The sequence below is a fragment of the Aquila chrysaetos genome, chromosome 5, assembly GCF_900496995.4.
Source record: "Aquila chrysaetos chrysaetos chromosome 5, bAquChr1.4, whole genome shotgun sequence".
NCBI classification, from domain to species: Eukaryota; Metazoa; Chordata; class Aves; order Accipitriformes; family Accipitridae; genus Aquila; species Aquila chrysaetos.
This window is the reverse complement of record NC_044008.1, coordinates 45,570,813-45,595,049: the sequence shown is the minus strand read 5'-3', so window position 1 is coordinate 45,595,049 and position 24,237 is coordinate 45,570,813. Positions and strand designations below refer to the sequence as shown.

General features: G+C 39.2%; 1 protein-coding gene across 1 annotated transcript in view; it reads right to left on the bottom strand.

Annotated features, from left to right (window-relative positions):
- ADAM10 (ADAM metallopeptidase domain 10) overlaps positions 1-24,237 on the bottom strand; it is a 55,569-nt gene extending 31,332 nt beyond the window's left edge. The window contains 2 exon segments of the mRNA XM_030013641.2: positions 11,904-12,054; positions 24,005-24,237. Of these exon segments, the coding sequence (XP_029869501.1) occupies positions 11,904-12,054; positions 24,005-24,059 (206 nt within the window). The 5' untranslated portion in view covers positions 24,060-24,237.

Here is a 24,237-nt window from a genome sequence, read left to right as displayed (position 1 = left end):
GAGTTCTCTAGAGTTACTGAGGATGGATCAGACTCTCTTCAGGTGCATCTGAACTCAAGTTAAATGACAAGAGATTCTGGATACTTTAGCTCTCCTCCCTTCTCTAATATTTGATAGAAGACTTCTTACCATAACAAGTCTGTAATTCTGTCTCTGTGATGAACTGAAGTATCTACTAATCCCACCAAGGGCACCTATTATAGCTAAAATTACTTTTTCCTGGTGGAAAAAAGTAGGTTTTCTGAAAAAGCAACTCAATCTATATAGCACTGTTCTCTCAGAAGTGCAAGAAAGTTACTCTGAAATTAGATTTTTCTGGTTGTATTCATGTAAGTTTCAAATAAAATTGAGGAGCAATTATTATCTGTAACACTCAACTGCATCAGCAATTTCTTTATCATTTTGAAGTACACTATGTTAGATGATGCAGGACTTGTCATATACTCGTATATGTCGGGGTGGGGGGAAAGGACTTTACCTCAGAATGAAAGTGAGTAATTTATCAAGTTTAGCCTAAAATAACACCAAGTAGATAGATGAACTAGCCCCAGGCCTCAACTGTGAAGCCATCCAAGGTATCCCTTCCTCACTTGCCAAGTCATCTACGTTCTCATCCATACAAATTAGCATGACATTCAGCATCTCACTTCTGGTCTAGTATTGTTGACTATCACCTAATCATGCTCTAGGGTCAGTTTTGAGTTTTGCCTAGGTGGCCTGCACTCCAGGAATATGCTTTTGGAGGGGCAAGGGGAAGCTCAGTACAGTCTATCAAAGCTGGGAATGGTTCTTCCTTTTGGGCGGCATGCCTTTTCATCAGTATTAGCCTATCTGTCACTTCAAAGTGGACTGTTAGAAGTTGTATGTACCAAAAAAAAACTTTCACTAGTTTTAAAATTAAGACTCCATTTATTCTCCTTTCATTTTCCCCCTCTTCCTACTTTCTGCATTGGTACATAACTAACACTACAAATTGTAATCCATGCTTTTATTATCTATTTATTAATAAAATTAGCTCTATTTGCAGCAGGATTAGAGAACTATTCCAAACAGAAAATAACGCAGCTGTATTTGACAATAACAATTCTCTGACCATTTGATTTCTTAATTTAGTTAAACTATTAGATAACCTGATAGTCTCACAGCTATTTTTAAACAGGTCTTTTCTTGGTCTTTCAAACATGCTTGATGGGAACAGGATTATCTGTCTGGACTGTTCACCCTTTTAATAGTGAAAAATGAAGTGACAAATCTTCTTTTAGTTCTTCCCCAGCAAAAAAGGAAGGGGGAAAGAGAGGCAACCTGGGGGGTGTGGTGGGGGTAAACAAGCATCTATTTGTCTCTAATTCCAAGAACTAACAACTTTAACAAATCACCAAATTTTAAACAATGGTAATCATAAAACCCCATGTATTACATGAAAGCTGCAGTAGAAAAAGTAAATTCCATTTTTATGGCTATGCAGAGACATCTTAATGTACTACTTACAAGTGTTGATGAAATTAACTGCACTGAAAAGATGCCAGCTTGTAGGTGGCATTTGTAATGACCGATTCAAACAAATGGATAGTTGGCAGGGGACCCCCCCCAAAAAATCCAGTTCAACACCCTAATTTCTCAGTTAAGAAACTTCCAAAGACCCTACAAAATCCATTTCAGTATCTCACCCAATATAGAAGTTTTCCTAACGTTTACTCTAAGTTTCTTCAAAGCTAGTATTTCTTTCCCTTTCTTGAAAGAAATATAAGCTAGTCACTTCTACGATGTGGAAGAGAATGCATCTCAGTCTTCTTTCTTGGCTTAAATCCAGTAACTTCATGAATTCTTCCGAGGACAGGAGACTCCAGAGAAGTTCAGCAAATTTGTCTGTATCAGTCCTGAATATGGTTTCTAAAACTAGCCACAATGGAAGAAATAAGAAGCTTCAAATAAGCCTTTTAGTAATTACCATTTCTACAGCATGCATCAAGTTCTCTGTGCCAGCACCTATATCAATGTAAAGTAAGCTATTCCCTAGCCTAGCTACATACCAGGCGGAAGACTATTTCCAGAAAAATAATACTTCTTTTATTTACACACTTAATACCTTATGTAAGACATTTCCCAGCAGTAGTGGTCTCTAGAACAGAATTAAATCAATTAAGACCAAGTTTTGACCTTGCTTATTTGTTACTGCTTCTGTCTTACACGTATCTGAAAACTGATACGGTAACAGGGCACTACTTGGTTACTATATGGTTGCACCTTTAGTTGAAGACAGAGTTTTTGGTAAAAGTGTTTATATTGTTATATAATCTGCTTTAATAATAAACTACATCTTATTCATTAATGACAGTACCCTAAAGACTATCAAGAGGTAGGTTTTTACTTCACTGTAGCTTATCTCAGGGAGACTACATCAGATTTGCAAGTACGTAACACAGCAACTCAGTGATAATTAAAGAAAAAAAATAGTTGAGAGCACCACGCTTAGCTAAAACCCTGTAGATTCCCATGGGCTTGAGTTACGTCAATCCTACGCTCTAATCACAGAGCAAGTACTTAAAAAAAAAAAAAGTTGTGTATATACTAACAGCACTTGGTAAAATGAACATAAAGGTGTACATGTAAGAGTTACTGCCTAATCTATTATTCCATTTCTTTCTAGTATGTGTTACCTTCTAAGATCAGTGATTTTGCCATGATTGAATGTCCAATATATTGGGACACTGACAGGAAGCCTGCAGACTTTTCCAAAACTGGCAGAAAGAGCTATTATCAGTGGCATGCAAAAGAGCACTTGGTGCTTTCCCTTTCCTACCTTTCCTCAGTCAAACTGCTATAACCAGTGGCAGGCTGAGCAGGCAGAATCACTCAGTGACCAGAGAAGACTGTTTAAAAAAAAAAAAAAAAAAAAAAAAAAATAGGAAAAAAGGAGATGGAGGAGTTACTCCACAGCTGGAGTAAGTGGCTGGGAAAAGGAAACAGAAGGTGATGGGTTGGCAGCAGTATGGAACATGACTCCAGTACAGGGAGAGTCCATTTAGGTTCATACTCTTCTTCTTAGTAGGAACCAGAAAAATCTTTGCAGCTGTGCCTCCATAAGCCTCCTCACAAGTCAGGATCTAGAAGATACCACTCTGCTTGAGGTGCAAGTCTTTTATCCTTACTTTTTCCATTTAAGAAGGCAAAGACTCTCTTTTCTGAAAAATGGAAGGGGAGAATAATTTGAGCCCTTCTTTCTAACTGCTTCCACATGAGGCATCCCAAAATCTAAACTCAGCTCCCACAGTCAGATTCACTCCAACCCTGAACTATATTAAATAGAAGACAGCTTAACAACTTAATGATGGGTTTAAACTACTCACAAGCTAAGTCTACAGAATCATCACACTTATGGACATTATTATTTTTTACACTGTTTTCACTTTGTATTAAACCCACCATAACATATTTCTTCAATTCCCATGGTCCTGCTACTGACACTAAAGAAAACATCTTTGAAACAGCACATGATAGGGTCTCCAGGTTTATCATTCTATTACCCAGCTAGATGCAGATAGAGGGTACCATCCTCTGTTAAGTATTTATCTAAAAAACAATCTCTACAGCACTGCAATACTCAGCAATCCCAGCTAGAATACTTGCAGCTTATGTTTGTTTTCCATTGACACCTCCAGGGTGCAACTTGTGATTATTCAGAGATTTCTTTCCCGACCTTCAGAAGTCAGACTTGTTAAACTTGTTATTCTAGAAGAACACAACTGAGGATGCAGCCTTCATCCTAAACAATTTGCCACTGATTACTCTTGATATACATAGCTGCAAACACATAAACTAGCTCAAATAACAGAAATCATCCAAGTCGGATTACAAGTAGCTACATGTTGGCTAATTTACACTCTGAGAAGGTCAGTCAAGTATCTCTCTGTCCTGAAGAGTATGGTGTACAGATTTTAAAAGCAGAATAGTCTTTACCCAGGGTTGTTTTTTTTTCCTTTCAGTAAAGCTTCTATGGGAAGTTAAGTACCAATTCTGTCACTTGGTTTCCTGTTTATGCAAAATAACCATCCCATTTGTATTTATATAAAGTTAAATATTTATATGCAATGCCATGTTCTAACATAATTCAAAAACATGAGATAAAAAAAGAAAACAGGTAAAGATGTACTAGAATAAAATCACAAGGCATCAAAGTTACTACATGAATTCAGACTAACTAGTTTAGAAAGAAACCTTAGTGAAACAAATAAAGACATACAAAGAAATCTGCTAGCTGATAATATAAGCACATATGAAGCACATAGCTTAAGTACTTTCATTTAAGTCTACTGCTTTTCATTTTAAGAACATGGATTTTTGAGAACATGGCTATGTCTACTAAAGTTTGTTGGCCAAGGAGTATGGCCAAGGAGTAAAGTTCTAAAGCATTAATACTAATTTTAGCAGTACAGCTGGGAAACCCTGTGCCTCAGCTGGGCAGTCTCACCAGTCTGATGCCACTGTACTAGGCGTTTCCTAGACAAACCCAAGTGAAACACTAAATGCCTTTTTCCTGAGGGCTACGCATATTCCAGCTCACTGCATTTAAACCCATAAAATGCAGGATATTTAACCCACAGATCAAGCCTCTAAAATATTTTTTAGATTAATTTCATTTAAAAAATGAGTAAGAACTCAGGTATCTGCTTCCCAATTCTCTGCAAGATAAAATTGCTTTACCTACAAGCACCAACATAGGGTGGTTTGGGGTTTTTTTTGACAAAACAGGTGTAGAAGGCAAAACCCAGTTCATGGGTCTTGCCTGGAAAGTTATTTGTTAAGGTATATAACTTAAAAGGTACAATAGACAGGGGATAATTGAAGAATGGTCACAAAGCACTGAATAAAGCTGAAAAGAATACACTAAGAACTAAAGAGATTTTTATTTTTTTTTTCTCTTTAAATTCAGGACAGCCTAAAATGAGCTGTAGCAAGTGAACCTTGCAAAAAATTCACTTAGTAAAATTCATGGAAATAATTCACTTAAGTCTCACAGAAGCCAACCTGTTAGTCCTATTTTATGACCACTAAAACAAGCTATTTAAGTTAGTCTGTTTAGGAGGGTGCACATGGAACTGAAAAACAGATGCAACAAATTTCCAGATTAGTCCAGTAATAGCGAATCTGCTTTATGTTCTGACAGACTCACAGAATGTAGAAGACAAAGCCATTTCATGAATTGAGTACTATGTTGTATGCACAACTACGAAGTACTTAAAAATAAACTAAATGCAATAAAAAGAGTATCTAGTGTCTAAAAAAAACAGAAGGTGACAATATAAAGTCCTCTTTAATCCAAGAGTAACTAGCTCAGTTACTTCAGTCCATCTCAGACAGCATGGCAGCATGCTCAGAATGTCACCTTTGAAACTCAATATATCAAATATGATTTCTGTGCAGGTAGCCTCATTCATTTGCATTACCTATTCAAATACAGTCAACAACTATCTATTTAAACACAAACATTTAACAGCTCTGAATAATGAAGGCAATACAAAGAATTACAGGTTACTATAGAACCAAAAATCAAAAAACTTAAGAACTTAAGTTTAAGAACTTAATTATTAAGTTTAATTAATAATTAATAATTATTAATTATTATTAAGAACTTAATACTTAAGAACTCTGAAATGTTGTGGTCCACTCTTGCCATTCATGACTGTACCAGAAAGCTCAATTTATGACTGATTGCTGTTCAAAATAATTCTGAAAGAGATACCTGCACAGCAAAGCAGTATTAAAGCCAATCAGCAAATACTGCTTCACAAATATGCCTTGCCAAATGGTGCAGTGAGCACAGATTGAGACCCAAAGCCACACAATTTCACAATATGCAAGCTCTCATTGTTATAAAAGTTCCTTTGCTCAATGCAAAGCACTGTAAAAGGTAGTAGAATATTTAAGAACACATCATTTATTGAACTTTATTCCAAACTGGGTGACAGTTAAAGCATTTTTACCTAGCAGCTGAATTGCATGGTCACTCTGCAACATATTATAGGTTTACACAGTGTTTTCTTAATAAAGACATTGTAGAAAATTTGCTCATTAACTACAGGGAAAAAAAGGTTACATGCAGTAACATGCAGGAGTACCCTACCAGCAGCAGTAGTGAGACTGATGCAGTTTTTTCCAGCTACTTATTGATCAAATGCTACTCTCAGCACTTTGACATAATCAGGCAAAACAATCTCAAGTGGAAGCTTGCCTTACAGCATCTTCCTGACTCCTGGCACCCAGTGTAACTTTTGAAAGCACTGATAGACACTTTAGCTGTCAAGTTATTTAAGTAATAATGACCAAATCTTGGTGCCCACTGGAGTTGCCACATTAGGCACATGCATACTATTAGCCTTTTTATATAGAACCATGAAGACAAGAATTCTTTTCCCTCCTTCCCTCCCTATACAAACCCAAGACGGATAGGATAATAACATCTTTCTAAACTCCCCCCAAAACCCACCTATTGTTGCAGTTCTGAAGTTACAGAGCAGAGCTGGACGCATGCTCTTTTGGATACATAGGGGTATGTCCTTGTAGTGACGCAGAACAGTAGGCAAGAACATTCTGGTGAGTAACAAGAGATGGAAAAATGTCTAATAGTCATGAAGGATCACTACAAATGACCAGTATCACTGATTTTTAATGCAGTGGAAGCAAAGCTTGTGTTTCATCATTAGTTAGAAGGTATTCAGGTTTCTGTCATAATCCAAACCTAGACAAGCATTTATACAGACTGATCTGAAAATACAATATAATAGCCCATTACATTTTGGAGCACAGTAGAAGTAAGTACTTTTGAGTCCAGATGAACTGTATAAGGTGGTGGAGACTGAAGAATTCGTTATTCCAATTGCACCAACTGAAATAATATTCTAATATATACACAATTTTAACCCTATATTGAGCTAGTGTTTAAGATTTGAATATGCTGGGCTAAAAGAATCTGGACTTAGCAGCCGTGACTTGTAAGCCCAAATTAAAACATGAAGAAACATTTTTATTGGTGAAGCCCATATTTTTAAACTATCGCAGATTTTATAGAACAACCTACCAATATTCAACAAGTGAATGCTTTAATATTCACAAGTATAACCATATGAAAGGTCTTTTTATTTGTATGGCTTACAAAGAAGTGATGTTGCAAGCATTTCTAGAACAGTTTTCCTGTTATAAGGATCATGCAAAGATCATATATTCCAACAAACACTTCTGAACTTAACTCACAGTATTTATTTTTTTTTTTTAAATAAAATTTTAGGTAAAAATCTAAGGAACAGTATAGCTAAATTGCAAAACATCTGAAAGAAGTTCTCAATGTATCTGTAACTTAGTAATAAGCAGGTGTTACCATGTGTTCCAAGTACCACTTGAAAATTCAACTGTTCACTCAAGCTCTGTAGGCAACTTTCCCAAGCAAGAGTCATCAACTAATCCAAGAGAAAGAGTGGAAGTGGGTGTGGATGGGTGATTAACAGGACAAATTAAGAAAAAATTAGAAAGCATAAGTTATTAGGAATGCACTAAGTAAAAAGTTGACTGGCAGTACAGTTAAACACTACACAGATGTAGTTCCTCTACTCTTCTGAACGCATCAGGGTCTCAGGAATTAGGTAAAAAGGTATAGTTCAGAGAGCATCAGACAAGTTTTTCAAGCTCTATCCTCAAAATGAAATCACTACGAATGAAGTAGCTAGGATACTTCTGACACTCTACAGTTGATAGGAATTCAGTTCAGGATGTTCTATGATTAATATATTGCAAATGTTTATACTGAAAAAGAAAACTTTCCAGCTTCTCTGCATGGGAAGGGTTGTGTTCAGTAAGTGAACAAGTGCAAGTACACATTTTGTGACTAAGTCAAAACTGGGTATAAAATACAGTGTCAGTTTTCGTGATGTCCAAACTTCATTTCCAAAACTATTGACATTACCTTAACACGCAAAAGGAAGTTACGCTATATTGAACTCCTTCACTGTATCTTAAGCTGGTGCCAAAGGCATTGCTCTTCTATGCATCATTCCATGTATTTCGGGTTTTGGTTTTTGGTGTTGGGTTTTTTTTTTGGGGGGGGGGTGGGGGGGGGGGTGTTGGGTTGTGAGGGTTCTGGAGTGGGTTCAAAAGCTACTTTATACCAGGAACTTAGTTGGTTAATATGAACACTGTGCATTCATTATCTTTGTACGAACGTTCCCTGGACTCTAAAACACTCAATATAAACTGGCAGGTGGAACAGCTATGATACGTAACCAGGATTGTTTTAAAACTTCATATTCCTTCCCATTTGAAGCATTTTAGAAATGGGCACATTTTGCACCACTGGTGAAACAATAATGTCAACTCATCTAAACCACACAGTTTATGATTCAAAAGAATTCATAGGTATCCATAGCTTAGTTTCAGCAATTTTAACTGCCCTATTAAGCTAGTGTTTCAGCATTGAATAGTGGCTGGTTTGGTTTAATTCACTACATCTACCATAACGAGTTGTATTTTAGATTACCCAAATAAAGTTTTGAAAAATTTCTCTTCTTAATGCTACTGTGTAGCATTTAACTTTCAGAGCAAGGTTAAAGAAGGCAGGGTTTTTCAATGATGGCACATTATACACCCATTTGTAGAACTACTGAGCCTGGTGTGAAAAAAAAGGTAGCTTTGGGTTTAATTCTGTCATTACAGTATCTATTTCATTATTAAACTGTTATTAGCCCATGGTTAAATGGTCACTTTAGCTTGGTATAAATATATAATATTTAATTTTTATTTTATCCTTTTTCAACAAGAGGCTACTATAAAATACAGTTCTTAAATCCAAACAGTCTACTGAAAAGAACAGATGCTACTTACACAGTCATAAAATACTTGTAGCTGCCAGCCATTTTCTGGACAATGAAACTAAATTTGATGAATGCTAATCTGGCGTATGTCAGCACTGCCACTGAAAAGGGTAGTATTGCATCTTCCCTCTCACCACTTCTGCTTATTTCTGTACCCTTTCTTCTTACAGCTTATATACTGAATTGAATGACGAATTAATCTGGCTGAAAAATAACCAGCCAAATCACTTCCCATCTTGACTGGCCATGTGACCAACAGGTGCTTCCTCTGGCACAAAAGAAAAGATTAAGTTTATAAAGTTCAAACTGGTACCAGAGATACAGCATAAAAACTGTTGTGGTCCAGCTAGCTTCATTTGCTGTTTCCAGCAGGGAACAGCAGTAAATATTAGGACAGCTCTTCCATTGCTTCCTGGCTACAGAAGATAGCAGTTTCATCAGAAGCCAACTCAAAACAGAAGGTTAACATTTCAGTACTCATAAGTAGCAGCTTTTTAGTATCTTTATTAAGTTAAGGAGATGCAAGTCAGACAGCTGTATGCCAATAAACCACTACACCTGGACAAAGTCTTAACTAACCATTTGGTATAAGGCCATTCAAAAAAATCAGGCTTAAATTTTCAGAATCTCAAACCTCACGTTTACCGAAAGCCTTTAAGTTTCATCACCGTATTTAAATAAAACAGCACTTTAAGAGTCCATGGGCTAAATCTAAATGGTTTAAGGATTTTGCAAAAGCTTTTTTTCCTACCTTAGCACACAGTAATTAGAATATTTGATAGGAAGGTTTTAATGTTGCCATGAGATACATCACTTATAACTATTCACAATAAACTAGCTACAACTACAAAATGGCAATCCTATTTATACAGTTTTCCAAACTCCTACACACCTTCAAAGCTACTAAATACAGTGTATGAAGTAAAACACAATTCACTTGATCCTTCCTAATTCATATTTAAAGAAAAATGAAAATATGTTGTAAGAACACACTCAGACGGATTAATGGGAATTTGTGGACTAAATTTACAGCCTGTCAGCTACTCTCTCTTTGGCAGGAAGCGTTAGATGTGTCACAGGAAACCACCAAAATCCTAAATTATGGACTGGTTTGACCTTATAGGAAGTTTCCATTCAGCCTCCTCAGTTAATGATGGATTTGTGCCTCAGAGCATAGGGATTTAGAATCAATTCCTCGTATAAACACCAACACTTTCCTTTGTGAGTAATAGTAGCTGTTATCAAAACCTTTATAAACCTGTTTGTCTAAGGTTTGCTGTGACTGAGATCCATGAAGTAAGAGAGGAAATCTCTTTTAGACCTCATTGTCAGTATGGTTAACATTTTTATACAGTAAGGCTTTTCAGCCCACCTTATTAACACAGATACAATGCACAGGCTAAGCTAAGAGCTCTATTTTACAGAGGAGTATTATGGGATCTTTATCAATGACAAGATGAACCTGCTCAAGTGGACTGAAATGTGGACTGCTCCCAGAAAGAATGGTCTCATCCTCCCTCCATCAACCCTTCAAGTCATGCTGATTGCTTTTTTTGCCAAGTAATTTTCAGCTGGATCAGTTCCCAGATCCTATTCCTTGCATGGTCTTAAGACTACTAGTGCTAGCACAAAGATAATACTGGGAATGTGGTCAGGCCTGTTCCTCTCTGCAGCACCACACACTTTGGTAAGCCTTAATTAACCATCAGCCTGCAGCTTAAGAGCGGCAACATTAGACTGAAACTAAACTTCACTGTCTTGCAACCTTGTTGGAGATTTAATTTAAAAGTGGAGAGGTTTACAGTATGAGGAGCTTCTGAAACATTCTACTCTGCAGTCTTGTTTATTAGAACAATTTAACAGCAAGGACTAGAGATTGCCTGTGAAGCTACAGCAGGGACAGCAGCAACATGACTTTTCTTTAAATAATAAAATTCCCTGGACTAAAAATTACACCCAAAAATGTAGTTTTAAGGACAGGACTTCGAATTCAGGGTTTGGGTTGCAGTTCTACAGCAGTTACGAATACAACCCTAATGCTAACCTTTTGGGAGCATGCACTGAAATTCAGTCATTACACCATACACCTCCAGTAGCAACACTCAACTCCCTGAAGAAATTACAAGCTGGCACAGAAGTAGAACCCTTACTTATAAACCAGTATTCCAAACACAGATTCAGAAGACCTGGTTTTACCTTTGCTCTGTCAAACTTCCTATGTTTCTACATATGACTAGCAATTATTTATCAAGTTCTAATTACTTAAAATTGTAACTGAAATAATTAGAAAAACAAAGGCATTACATATTCCTAAAATATATTAAGGCAGTGGTGCTGCAAAGGAGGGTGTCAAAGAAACAAAGACACAGACATAAATTTTAACTTTCTTCCTGTTTCTCCTTGGTTATACAAAAAGCAGGCAATTTTAGAAGTACAAAGAGTTCTTCCTAGGTGAAACCTACAAATTATATTTCAGTTGCTCACACTGAATATCTAACTTTTGTACTGGATCTTACAACTACATGTTAAATGCAAGGCAAAGCAAGTCTTGTAACAGCAATTATGTTTTCCCCATGTCAAATAATTGCTAAATTCCACAACAGCACAGAAAACAGATGACACCATTACACATGAAACAGAAGACTTTTTTGGCCTATTTTGTAGTTTCAAACGCAGTTTGAAATTTACTTTTTTCTCAAATCTTCTCAGGCAGTTTGGCATAATTTTTTGTAAAAAAAAAGGTGCCAAAGCTGCATTACAAACTCAGAATCAACTACCATTCTGTTCCCAGTATGATTCCATTGTTTAAGCTTCAAAGTACATTAATAGTTATCACCAGAAGTACATATGAGTGATTACAAGCAACAATTTCACACTCGTACTGGACATCAGAGCAAATACTTCATAGAAACTGTAAGCACTGCATTTTAGTGTATTCTAGCTAACATTAGTTTGATGACTGTTTCACCATGTACAATTCACTATAATTAAAACACATATATGAATAAAATATTTAAAGCAAATACCTTTTAAAATATCACTAACCTTCCATGAGCATGAAAATCTAGGTGCAAGAACTGATCTTCATGCGATACTGCTCTTTTGGCACGCTGGTGTTTTTGGTGTAACAAATCCACATCGTAAGACAATCCTTCATAATGTCTAATGTACTTATTTAGAGGATCTCCATACTGGCCTGAAAACAGAAGAAAGTAAGGTTTAGCATGTCTGAGAAATTACTAAGGTTACAACCACTCTACCAGGTATGGCAGATCTGTGGTGCAAAACAGTTGGTGATGAGGACCCAACTTCCACATTATATGCATTTTATCTTTCTTTCTTCTCCGTTGTACGCTTCAGATTCATTCTACTCTAGTCCCACAGACTGAATGTACACTTGCTCTTAAGAGTGCGTTAGATGGACCTTGGAAGGTTCAGTTTGAGCATAGTTCATTTACTCCAAAACTACTCCACAATACAAACTACATCATTGTAGACAGGAATGCTTCAGAGATGTTTCAGAAACACACTCCTGATCCAAACACAAAAAGCCCAACAGCTGCACCTCTTTCTTTTAGTTCCCTAGAAAAATTGTACTTCCAGCTTCACTCTGCACTCATGACACCGAAGTATCTGCGCAGAATGTTTATAATCCACATGCCAAACATCCAGAAAAATTAAGAGCAAATCATGCCACCTAGCAACACAACATTCTGTATCACATGGAAAGTTCTATCATATGGAAAAATTTTATTAAAGATGTATCTCCAAAGACATAGATTCAGTTCAGTCTATTTTGGACACTTCCTTCTAAGGCAATATTTCTGACCCACATTAAGAGTGCATGACAGAAAACACAGAAAGATTTTGGTCCTCCCATCCTGATGGAGGAAGGGACATGCAGAACTGACCAGAGGCACTAGCATTTGAGAGCTCCTCATAGATCTAATATGCATACAGAGGACAACCATATCAGCTCTGTATTTACACTAGACATTAGACATTTTACTATAACACAGTATTTTTCACTCCAAGGTTAGCATTAGTAGGTCAGTAACAGGATAGAAAACTCCTTGTGCTGCCCAGACACCTGTCAGATATACTGCTGAGATGTACTTCTGCCTACCAAACAGCCAACAGGCCAGCAATTGTAAGAACCGAAATAGTAAAGAAGTTACCATAGCATTATTTTTCCCCAGACGAGGAACCACTATATGCATTACAGACATTTGGTTAATTCAGATTTTAGTCACTTCTTCCGAATAAGTACACAGTTTCCAGCCAGGATTCACCTTCTTATTATTTAATATATCCCAAGCAATCATAGAAATGTATGCACAATAAATTGACAGTACAGCATGTATTTCACGAGAAGCATATTTTCATATCCTGACCACCACCAAGGTCTCCATCCCCTGCCTCTGCACATTCAACACTGATACTCTTCCTAAGTCTCACCACACTTCTATATCAAACGCCAGCACTAGAACACTATGCATGAAAAATATTTCATCTACCTGCCAAAAGTAAACACAGATGCTGTGGGAAGAATTATTAAGATGAAGTAATTCAGTAACTGTAATCAGAGACCAAAAAACACAGAAGTTCCAACAGTAGAAAATAATGTGGAGAAATAGAAAAACAACAAAACAAAACAAATGCAACTTGTGGAACAAACCACTGTGTGTTTGCAATGGAGGTAGTACACACAGTATGTTTTACATACACAGTGAAAAATGGTTTTTAAACAGTTTCTATTTAAAATATCCAATCATAAGGAATTAATCTAGGTATTTATATCTAGAATCTACAGTCAAGAAGAGTGAGATCATTTCAGTGGTTCTGGTTTCAAAGCCAGATTATATATGACCCAAACTATGTCATGTTTCTCGATGTACTGAACATTAAAGCCAGCAAAGGATTAAAGATTAAGTGATGCATAATATTTCAAAACTCAAAGGAGTAATTGCGTGTTTTGATATATAACTTTTATCAGTAGCTAGCACGAAAACATTCACCCTGCTTGAAACAAAGCCTTGCAGTATTCTATACACTTTATGCAACAAACATACAATTCTTTTCTCTTTTAACTCCATAGAAGCAACTGTTTCTGAAGATCAACTATTCATTACAGAAACTACTTTGTGTATCAAATCACTCAAAGGTAAGCACCATCTCTCACAGTGTTATTATGCAAAACGTCAAGTTTTCTTTTAAGCAGCCTGACAGCAATATATTGCCAAATTTATCTGTAGAAGGAACGTTTTAGCACTGTCCATGTTTAGTAAAAATTTCCATACAAGTTCTTCCCTACATGAGCCCTTTGACAAAGCATATTCCAAAACTTTAGAAGGTGTTTCAGTGAACTATATGTTTTTTATTGAAACAAGTTGGCCCCATCTTTTTAGTTCACTGAGATGCAATGTGATGATACAAAGACAAACTGAGTGCAGTAAACGTATCATCATCATTTTTACTAGCTGTAACACATCATCTTTCACAAAAAGGACACAGAAATTCAACTGTCAACCACTTCATTTATGAAAAGATAGACCTGATGTAAAGCCTGAATTGTCTATTGAAAGCTGTGGTATACAAACACAATCTTATCTACACTAAGAATATGAAATTAGAATACAGAACATGCAAGTTGCTGGTTTTCCAGTTCGAGGTTGAATCAGTGATGTTCAAACATATCCTCTTGAAGAGTGTAAGATTTGTCTCCATATCATAGGAACTGCATTTCATAGTACTTACTACTACATTCTGAAGGTTAGGCAACCACAATCAATGGTATAACATCATGCGCCAGTTTCTGCTTCAAGGATGTATAAACCTTTTTTTCCCCCACCCTGTTCTGTTTAGTTACTTTTTTCACTGTATGTTGTTCTTAACTGTGTGTATGCAAGTGTTTGCCCAATTGCTCCTGGCTCCTCACTTAGCTTCGAAGCCCTCCTTCCTCAACCTCCTCCTTAAGGAAGGGAACAAATTATTCAGTTTATGCTTGATTTTTCAAGAACCTGACTTGGGCTATCTTCTTATTTTACCTGAAGAAATATCAAAGTGCAGCATTTGCGAGATCAAATAGAAAGTCAAATCTCCAATTTTCTCCAGAATTCTTAATTCTACAAGGAAAAAGCAGGACATCTCATAATCAGTTTAACCTCAGACCAAACTAAATGTGAGAATTCTCAGAGATTTCATGCAATGTTTTTCTTCAGATATCTAGATTGACAAGGTCCAGGGAGGTCCAATGAGACAAGTGTATCCCAAAGCTTTGCCTCAGTAGTGTTAAATTTTCACAAAGAAAAAAACCTGTTATTGTATTAAGAATATAATTTTGTAAGCAAAATTACAAATTTACCTTTCCCTGTATTTATTGGCATGAGGTCTTCTTTAAATTAATACCACAGATTTCTCAGACATTAGAATGTCTGATCACCAATAAGCTCAATGAGCAACACAAAAGATGACTAAGTAAATGAATACTTCCAAATGCATCGCTTGCATCTAGCAGCAATGTGCACAAGATGATACCACCGTATCTTTTTAAAATTCAAATAATACTATAGATAAGACCACATTCAAATCTCCTCGCAGTACTGTAGGCTTCTGCAAGTGTTGACTCTTCATCACTGACTGCAAATACAGTCCAATAACAAAATTTCATTCTAATTTCCTCTCACTCTTAAGTCTCAAAATACAAGTCCACTCTCATCCAGCTTTCCAGAAGCCTCTTAGGTGTCTTAAACATTTATAAAATGTGTGATTTAAGCAAGTCTACGTGAATTCTAATCCCAATAAGACACAGGATGAATCCAAAGTTTCAGCAAACAGCATGATGAATTTTAAGGATGAAGGATGTTGTCCCTGTCTAATGTTTCTCTAATCACTTCCAACATAATCCCACAAAGTAAAGCAGAAACACCTCCTATGGCCCAAGAGCTTCTATAAACCAAACAACATTAGCCTGAGTCTACCCGTTATATCAAAATGATGCTCAATATACATTAGCCTGACTACAGGTACACGCTTTCCAATTCCAGGTACATGACCCCAAAGTGTCAACATTAAAGAAAACAAGCTTCAAAATTAACTGATATAAGCTAAAACTTAGCTAAAGTTTTATTTTTCAAGTGAACCTAAATCTAGAATATGATACTAATAACTGACTTCAAAAACTTTTATCAAAACTAAGGAGTTAGTATGCTGCAGAATGTGTAAACTTCCGTGCTCCATAATCCCAAGCCTATTTAACAAGTCTTCAACTTTTCTGTGGTAGGAGGCTTCTAATAATGCATGCCTTTAAATTGTTATAGGCCATTTTCTTCTCAGTATTGCAAGGTACTCCTTGAACAGCTTCAGGTACCTAGAAAAAAAGTTTTAAAGCCTGACAACTTACTGAAGACCCAGTAATACTTCACACCTGATCCAGGTCTCATGACCACGTGGAAAGCTGAAACACTGCACTTAACTGAGTCACAAAGAATAGTTTTTAAGTGCTAACTACTGTGACAAGACAGCAAAGGACTATTGACATTAAAAAGCTTTATAACTGTTCTCTCTGGGAGCAAAAGCAGAGAGGATTTTAAGCAAAAATCCTTTTTCTTAACCAAAATGTATACACTTTCTGTGATCACACAGGGAAACACCACTATTTCTTTTCACTTTCTCCAAAACTTAAAAAACTCCTTATGTTTTAAGCACTCTCATAGTAAGCACTTAACACAAACACTCTTGCTGCTCTCCTCTTGCTAAACCAAAGCAGCTGCATATCACCTACAGTATATGCTATTTCATAGCTTTTCTAAAAAGGGACTTTAGACAGGGTTGAAATCAAGGCTTCAAAATTAACATTTACTTTCACTTCCAGAAGCACGTATAAAGTTCACATTCCTATAGCATTCAAAGTCTGCAACTGATACGCAATCTCCTTCTAATAAAACCAGCTACATATCAAAAGTGGTTATCTTCTTCACAAAGGTAGCTTAATAAGTAACTCAACCTTGGTAACACAAGAATTTACAGGATCCCGGGGCAAAAGTTTGTTAAACTGGAAAGAAGCCTTCACTGAAGTATATGAGGCAGGTACAACTGCTAGCTCCAGTTTTTGTAATTAGAAGATTCTGCATGAAAAAGGAAGACGTCTATCACAGAATCTGAGTAGTGCACACACACAGATCTCAATCTCTGTGACAAACTACTGTTGTTATTTTGTTGTCATTGAAAAACTAGTTTGGTTTTTTTAATAGAGACTGCAAGACAAAGATCTTTTCAAATAAGGAAATGATCAGGAGCCTGCAGTAAGGAACACTGAACCCTGAGGATCTAGATACAGTTTAAGGGAGCTGCTTTACAAAGTTCATGTATCACGTTGCCATCAACCAAAGGACTTGCTAAACTAGATGTGGCATTTCCTATGACAAGAATTCTCCAGCAACGAAGCTTTATTCTCATGGTCTTAGAAGTAAATACAAGGAAGGACTTTAAACAGAATTAGGCAGCACATGTAGGCAAATGTCTCAAGGTGACAGTCCCTATAAAAGATTTTTGTGTACGAGGGTCTACAGCTCTTTGGCATCCCTAGAGAGCTGTAAAGAAAGTATCTACAGTTGTCATTTTGAACACACACAAATCCGACTGGACAGGCAGGGAGTCCGAGGCATACATTTTCACCTTCTAACTAAGTTTATGCAGAGGATAAAATGTATCACCCATGGGATTTTATCTATAAGCCTCCTGGCTCACCTTGAGCAGCTATATATAACAATTGTTTGGTGGTCTATGCTAAATGATTTGCTGTTCAGTTCATTTATCATGGTTATTTTCCCAGAGAAGACTATGAAAACTACCCCCCCGCCCCCCGACAAAATCTTCCCAGTCTGTGGGAGTGAAGCAGTACCCACAGCAGAGGAGCTAGGGAACAAACACTTAAGCCAACTGGACATACAGAAGTCCACGGGATGAGATGGGATGCATCCAAGACTGCCGAGGGAGCTGGCTGATGCCATTTCGAGGCTTTCTATCACCTTTTTGAAAGGTTATGGTGATGGAGGGGGGTTCCTGACAACTGGAAGACAAATGTCATCCCCATCTTCAAGGGGGTGGGGGGGTCTGTTGATCTATAGGCTAGTCAGACTAACCTCAGTATCTGGGAAGATTATGGAGGAAATCCTTATAGAAGCTAGCTTCATGCGGATAAAGACAACTGGTAATAAACAGTACTGAAAGTTTACCACTGTAAACATAAACATCTATTAAGTTTATATATAATTGTGGTAAAAGATGACAACATTTAACTTCTCATAAGAGGATAAATCAAGCATGCACTGTTCTAAAAGGTGAAGTTTATACTAAACCACTCAGATTAAGACTTGCATGACACAGGCAAATAGTTCAAATACAACTGAAGCTTGATAATAGGGGAAAAAAGCACAGAATATGACTTGATAGACTATCAGAAACTGTTCAGCAGCCAGGCTAACTTACCAGACAACTCTTTTTACTGCAAGTGTCATCACTGATTTGCAGATTTGAAATGCCAGCATATGATAAACATCTTTAAGAGAATTATTATTATAATTTTAATTAAGATAATCAAAGCAAGAGGCACTTCTTCAAGCTGTTTTCAATGTAGAGTTTATTTCTCAAAAAATGTTCCCTATACATAGGACATTAAAGAGTGTACATAGCATTCAGATTTTGCACTTCTGTGCTGAAGTGTATTGAAAGCCAGTAATCCTACCATAACCTCCTGACTTGAATTTCACTGAAGAATTTATGCAGGCTGTAGTTTCATAACTGCCAGCAGAAGGGCAGGTCCTGCTGCCCTCTTTCATCCACTCCATTTCTATTCTTCCCTTGTGCTGGCACTAAAACTGATTCAGCTGAAAAATATACTTCCTCTTCTGGTCAAGTTACTTTTTGATGAAAGAAAAGTGTGTAATCAAAAAGTCAGGATCATTTCCCTTCACTGAAAACTCACATTTAGAGCACAGTTAAACAGTACAGCACCACCAGTGTAAGCAGTACAGAGATGTCCACTTTTTTTTTTTTTTTTTTTTACCCTCTTCCTCCCTACCCCACGTGAGTCCCAGCTCTTCCTCCCCACTGGGCTTGGGTCTGCACAATAAACCAATGGAAGTTACATGTCTGGCAGGAAATGATTAATTTCTTTTGTTTAAATAAGCAGGTGGAATTGGCTCCCCATGGCATGAAACACAAGAGGCAGTGAAGGAAGAGAGGGTGGGAATGCATGGTATCATGGTTTAAGCCCAGCCAGGCAACAAGGCACCAGGAGGCTGCTCGCTCACTCCTACCCCTGCCCCCCGGTGGGATGGGGAGGAGAAAATATAAAGAAAAGCTCGTGGGTCAACACAAGGACAGGGAGGGATCACTCACCAATTATGGTCACAGGCAAAAAACAGACTCGACTTGGGGAAAAAACAAAATCAACTGAATTTACTACCAATCAAATCAAAACAAGGATAATGGGAAGTAAACCCAAATCTTAACACATCTTCCCCCCACCCCTCCCTCCTTCCCAGGCTCAACTCCACTCCCAATCCTCCCCCCCGGCAGCACAGGGGGACAGGGAATGGGGTCTGTGGTCAGTTCATCACATGCTGTCTCTGCTGCTCCTTCCTCTTCAGGGGCAGGACTCCTCACACTCTTCCCCTGCTCCAGCGTGGGGTCCCTCCCTCGGGAGACAGTCCTCCACGAACTTCTCCAATGCGGGTCCTTCCCACGGGCTGCAGTTCTTCAGGAACTGCTCCACGTGGGTTCTTCCTGCGGACTGCAGTCCTTCAGGCACAGATTGCTCCAGCGTGGGCCTTCCCATGGAGTCACGGCCATCTTCCGGGGCATCCACCTGCTCCGGCGTGGGCTCTTCCATGGGCTGCAGGAGGACAGCCTGCCGCCTCACCACGGGCTGCAGGCGCATCCCCTCCTCCGGCGCACCTCCTCCCCCTCCTCCTTCACTGACCTTGCTGTCTGCGTCGGGGTTTCTCTCACATTCCACTCCCCTCTCCGCTGCAGGTTTTCCCTTCTTAAATATGTTACCGCAGAGGCGCTGCCACTGTCGCTGACGGGCTCTGCCTTGGCCAGCGGCGGGTCCAACCTGGACCCAGGGAACCTTCTAGCAGCTTCTCACAGGAGCCGCCCTGGAGCCCCTCCCCTGCTACCAAAACTCTACCACACCAACCCAAAACACATGGCCAGGGCAGGATCGCCAGACAGCAGTAACTCATTACGGTGTCTCTGTCATACTGCATAACTGAACCTTTAGATCCTTTTAAAAGCAAAAATAAACTGCAGTCTTAGGGTTTTGGGCAATGGTATTTCAAAGTTACTATCTAAGCACCTGATTTTATTTACTTCTAATTACCACAGGCATTTCTGAAACAACCATCTGACAGCTGCCTTTACCAGACACTGTCTCATCCAGCCATATAAAATTTGTAATGTTTTTATTTTAAACCCCAGATAAATGCTGGAGGCTGAGTGTCATGTTAATGAAGGCTAGTATTCTTCTCAATTTAGAGCAAGGATGAAAACTACATCACTCAGATGCTGATAGCTCATAAATGCCTTCCCACAACTCCCCCATGTGTCCAGAAAAAACCCAGAATTTCTCCCCTGCTCACTGGGAAATAGGTAGTTCAATATCCAGCAGCACAAGTCACTAAGATACAACTTGGAAGTCCTAGCAACATAAGAGTGTGTTGTACCATTGAAAACAAAATTTATTGTAGATTTGCACTGATGTTCAGCATCTGATCAGCCTAGCCAAAGCATGATCACTCTTGTTAAATTCAAGCTTTTGGGGAGTCTCGTTAGGTCTTTTCTATATTTTCTATTCCCCTTCCCCCCCTGCCTTTTTCATTTTTTCAAATGACCCTCAGGTAGAAGGAGAGGTTCAATCAGTTATTTCCATTCCTCAAAGAACATCATTATGTATGGATAATAAAGTACTGTTTAATACACCTGCATGTGTCTTCATCACATGCAACAAAGCATGCTACTAAAAGCTGCAAATCGTACTGCCCAAACTAAGTACCACCTTATAGATGTCAAAATTATTAACAGCAACAGCCAGTGAGTAGATCCCTTAAGCCAAGCAATTCCAAGGGTATTGGGGAAAATGCTAATTCACTTTTTTTTTTTCTTAAAAGAATTCTTAAAATTCAAGGCATGTATATCTTACCTTCTAGTATACAGCATCTACTTGAGATAAATTCTACCTTTCCAAAATTACTAAAAACAAACAAACAAACAAAATTGGCATGGCTTTTCCTTCTCACACTATTGAAACTGTATTCAAACTGACCTACTGGATCACTTGTTTTATAAAGGTCATATTTATTCAGTGGTAGCAAAGAAAGAAAAACTTCTAAGAGAGCCCTAAAAGTGATCTAAAACCAAAACCTGATCAAGAACGTGTTTCAGAGCCTATTAGACCAAATTGCTGATAACTTGTCTGTTTTAACCATAAACCATACAGACAGTTATAAAGCAGCATAATACAGACATTGCAGTACACTTCATTAGTGCAGCAACAGTAGTGATTGCTTTTGGTTGCATTCCTTTTACATAATTTTAAGAACAGTATAAATTACAACAGAAAATAATTTTTTCAAATGAAACAAAGAGATTTCACTAATCTTTCTCCTCAAATAAACCATCTAAGTTATGTTGTACCTTAATATTTTAAAATGTTGTTTTGTGATTCATACTTAACTGTGAACTAAAGTTACAATTGCTTCTGTTAATCTACAATATACCTTTATATTTAAAGTATCTAAACACTATTACAATAGAATATAAATATGGTATACAGGCACAAAGCCTTGCATAATTCTTTCAGAAGAGTTCAAACTCAGGTATCCTGTGAAAATATTCTAATCTTAGACTCAACATACAGAAAAGCTTTTTTTTTTTTTTTTTAAAGTGCAGAACAATGGAATTTTCAAATTCATTACTATTTAATACCTATATGGCTTAAAACTAAACAACTTTACAGGTAGTATAACTTGGCTTCAAGATTTGTGTAAAATTAATGAGCACAAGATGCACTGTACACAAATGAAATGCAGGTAAATTGTTGGAGTTTTTTTAGTTGTTTCCAGTTTGCACTGCTCTCTCAGTAACATCTTTAAGAATCATGAACTTGCCCTTTTTTACATGGCTATTAATGCCTGCCTAGAAGCAAAGCATGCAAATGCAGAACTCTAGTTTTCAGTAAATAAAAACATTTACAGTACTTAAGAAACTCTAGAAATGTGAACACAGTTAAAACAGAAAATTCTAATATTAAAAAGTAATTTTAATTCAACATAGAGTTACAATAAATCTTTCATGATTATGTTGAGACTTTTACCAAAAAAGTTTCATAAGATATTTTGGAGATGTGTATTGGCCATCATTTCTAGATTTCTATTCAGCATTATTAAGCTCTCTTTAAAGAGTCACCTGTACTGCTAAGGACTGAAAGACATGGGGCTTCTGTCACCTGCTAGTGAGGTGTGCTTCCTAGTGCCAGAAATGTTGAAGGTGCCCATTCTTCTCTCAAAGAAAAAAATTAACACGAACACCTAAACTAAAATACACTTCATGAACTAGCTTCTCTATATCCAGAGGACTGTACTTTACACACTTACTATGATTTTAACTTTAAGGCATATTTGCCTGCCTAGAATTAAACAGTGGAAACAACCCTCACAACCGGTTAATGAATCACTTTGAATTAATTCTGTGCCAACACTGTTTAGTTCAGAAAACAAAGAGGCCTCGAAAAGTATGCCAATAATTAAGTTTGAAATACCTTGATAGCTTACAAAAATTTATGAAGGAAAAGTCACCAGGAAAGTCTTTTGTGTACACCACTCCTAATCATATAAATAACGGGATGACTTCTGACCGTGCAAATCAGCTTGCTTTTTATCTCACAGCTTAGCCCCAAGTACAACCTACTGAAGTTTTCAACCTACTGCGATGTTACTTTTTGAGAACGTGTGAAAGATTTAGGGTTAGATTCTTTGTTAATAAACCTACGTATTGATGTACGCAGCTGCAGAGCCCAGGTAAATAGGAGAGGTGCCAAAGGAAACAGAGGAAGCAAGTCCTTATCAGCTGCTCCCACCCATCCTTCTCCAGAAACACCCTCAAAGTCCACCTTTTCCAACACCCACGCTTGTAAATACATGAAACTACTTCCCTGACATGACTTGACCAATTAAACGTTACCAGACGCGGTCAAGAAACTACCCTAACAGTTTCCCAGCGCTGAAAAACAACTCGTAAGGGGAGCCGTCACGAAGTTACACATCCCCCATCAACACAGGCACGTTTTGTCTCTGGCCTGGGAGAGAGGGGAGACCCTCCTTGAAGCTACCGTCACGTTTCAGGAAAAAAAAACCCGGGCCCGTCTTTTATTTCCTTAAGCTGAACTTTCCGTCTACCCGCGCTTCCTGGTTTCGGGGAGAGGGAAGCGGCCGCGGGGGAGGCGAGGCGCGGCGCGGCCCGCTCCGCGGGCAGCGGGACACCATCCCCGCGCACCCGGCGCGGCAGCCTCCCGGCGCGGCCCGGCGCCGCCTCCCCCCACACACCGGCCCCCCGGAGCCGCCGCGCGGCCCTCGTCCGCGGGCGAGGGACGGGGCGGGGGAACGTAACCGGGAAGCGGCTACTGGCAGCGTGAGGAAAGTCCCGAGGGACCGGAGCCGAGGGCGGGGAGCCGGGCAGGTGAAGGCACAGCCGAGCGCGGCGGGGGGGAGAGGGGCCCAGAAGAAAGGAGGGGGAGAACAGCCGACTCGGTCCGGTCCGGTCCTCGGCGGGGCAAAGTCCCGGGGAACGCGTGGGGGCGCCGGGCCGGCCCCGGGCGGCGGCGGGGAAAGGGCCCGGGCAGGATGGTGCGGACCGTGCCCGCGAGCGGGCGACGAAAAGGAGAGCCCCGGCCGGCGGCCCAGCCGCGGCCTGCCGCCGGGGCGCTGAGGCGCGGCGCCCCGGGGAGCGGGGCCCACCGCCTCCAGCCCCGAGCCGCGCCAGAGAGGGAGGAGGGAGGGAGGAAGAAAGGGAGAGAGGCCGGCAGCCCCGAGCCAGGGCCGCAGGCCAGGACCCCGCGGGGCCGGGCGGGCCCGGCCGCTCCTCACCTCCGGCGCCCGCCGCACAGGAGCACAGCAGGATTATCGTCCCCGCCAGATCCATCTTCACCGGGCCCAGGCCCCACCGCCGCCTAACCCACAGCACATCCGCCCCAGTCGGCGCCGGGATGGGGAGGGGCGAGCTCCGCGCCTCCCTCCGCTTTGTCCCCCGTCGTCCTCCGGAGGACCGTTTCCGCCCACGGATCAGCCTGGGATCGGCGGCTCAGCCCCGGCGCCCCCCC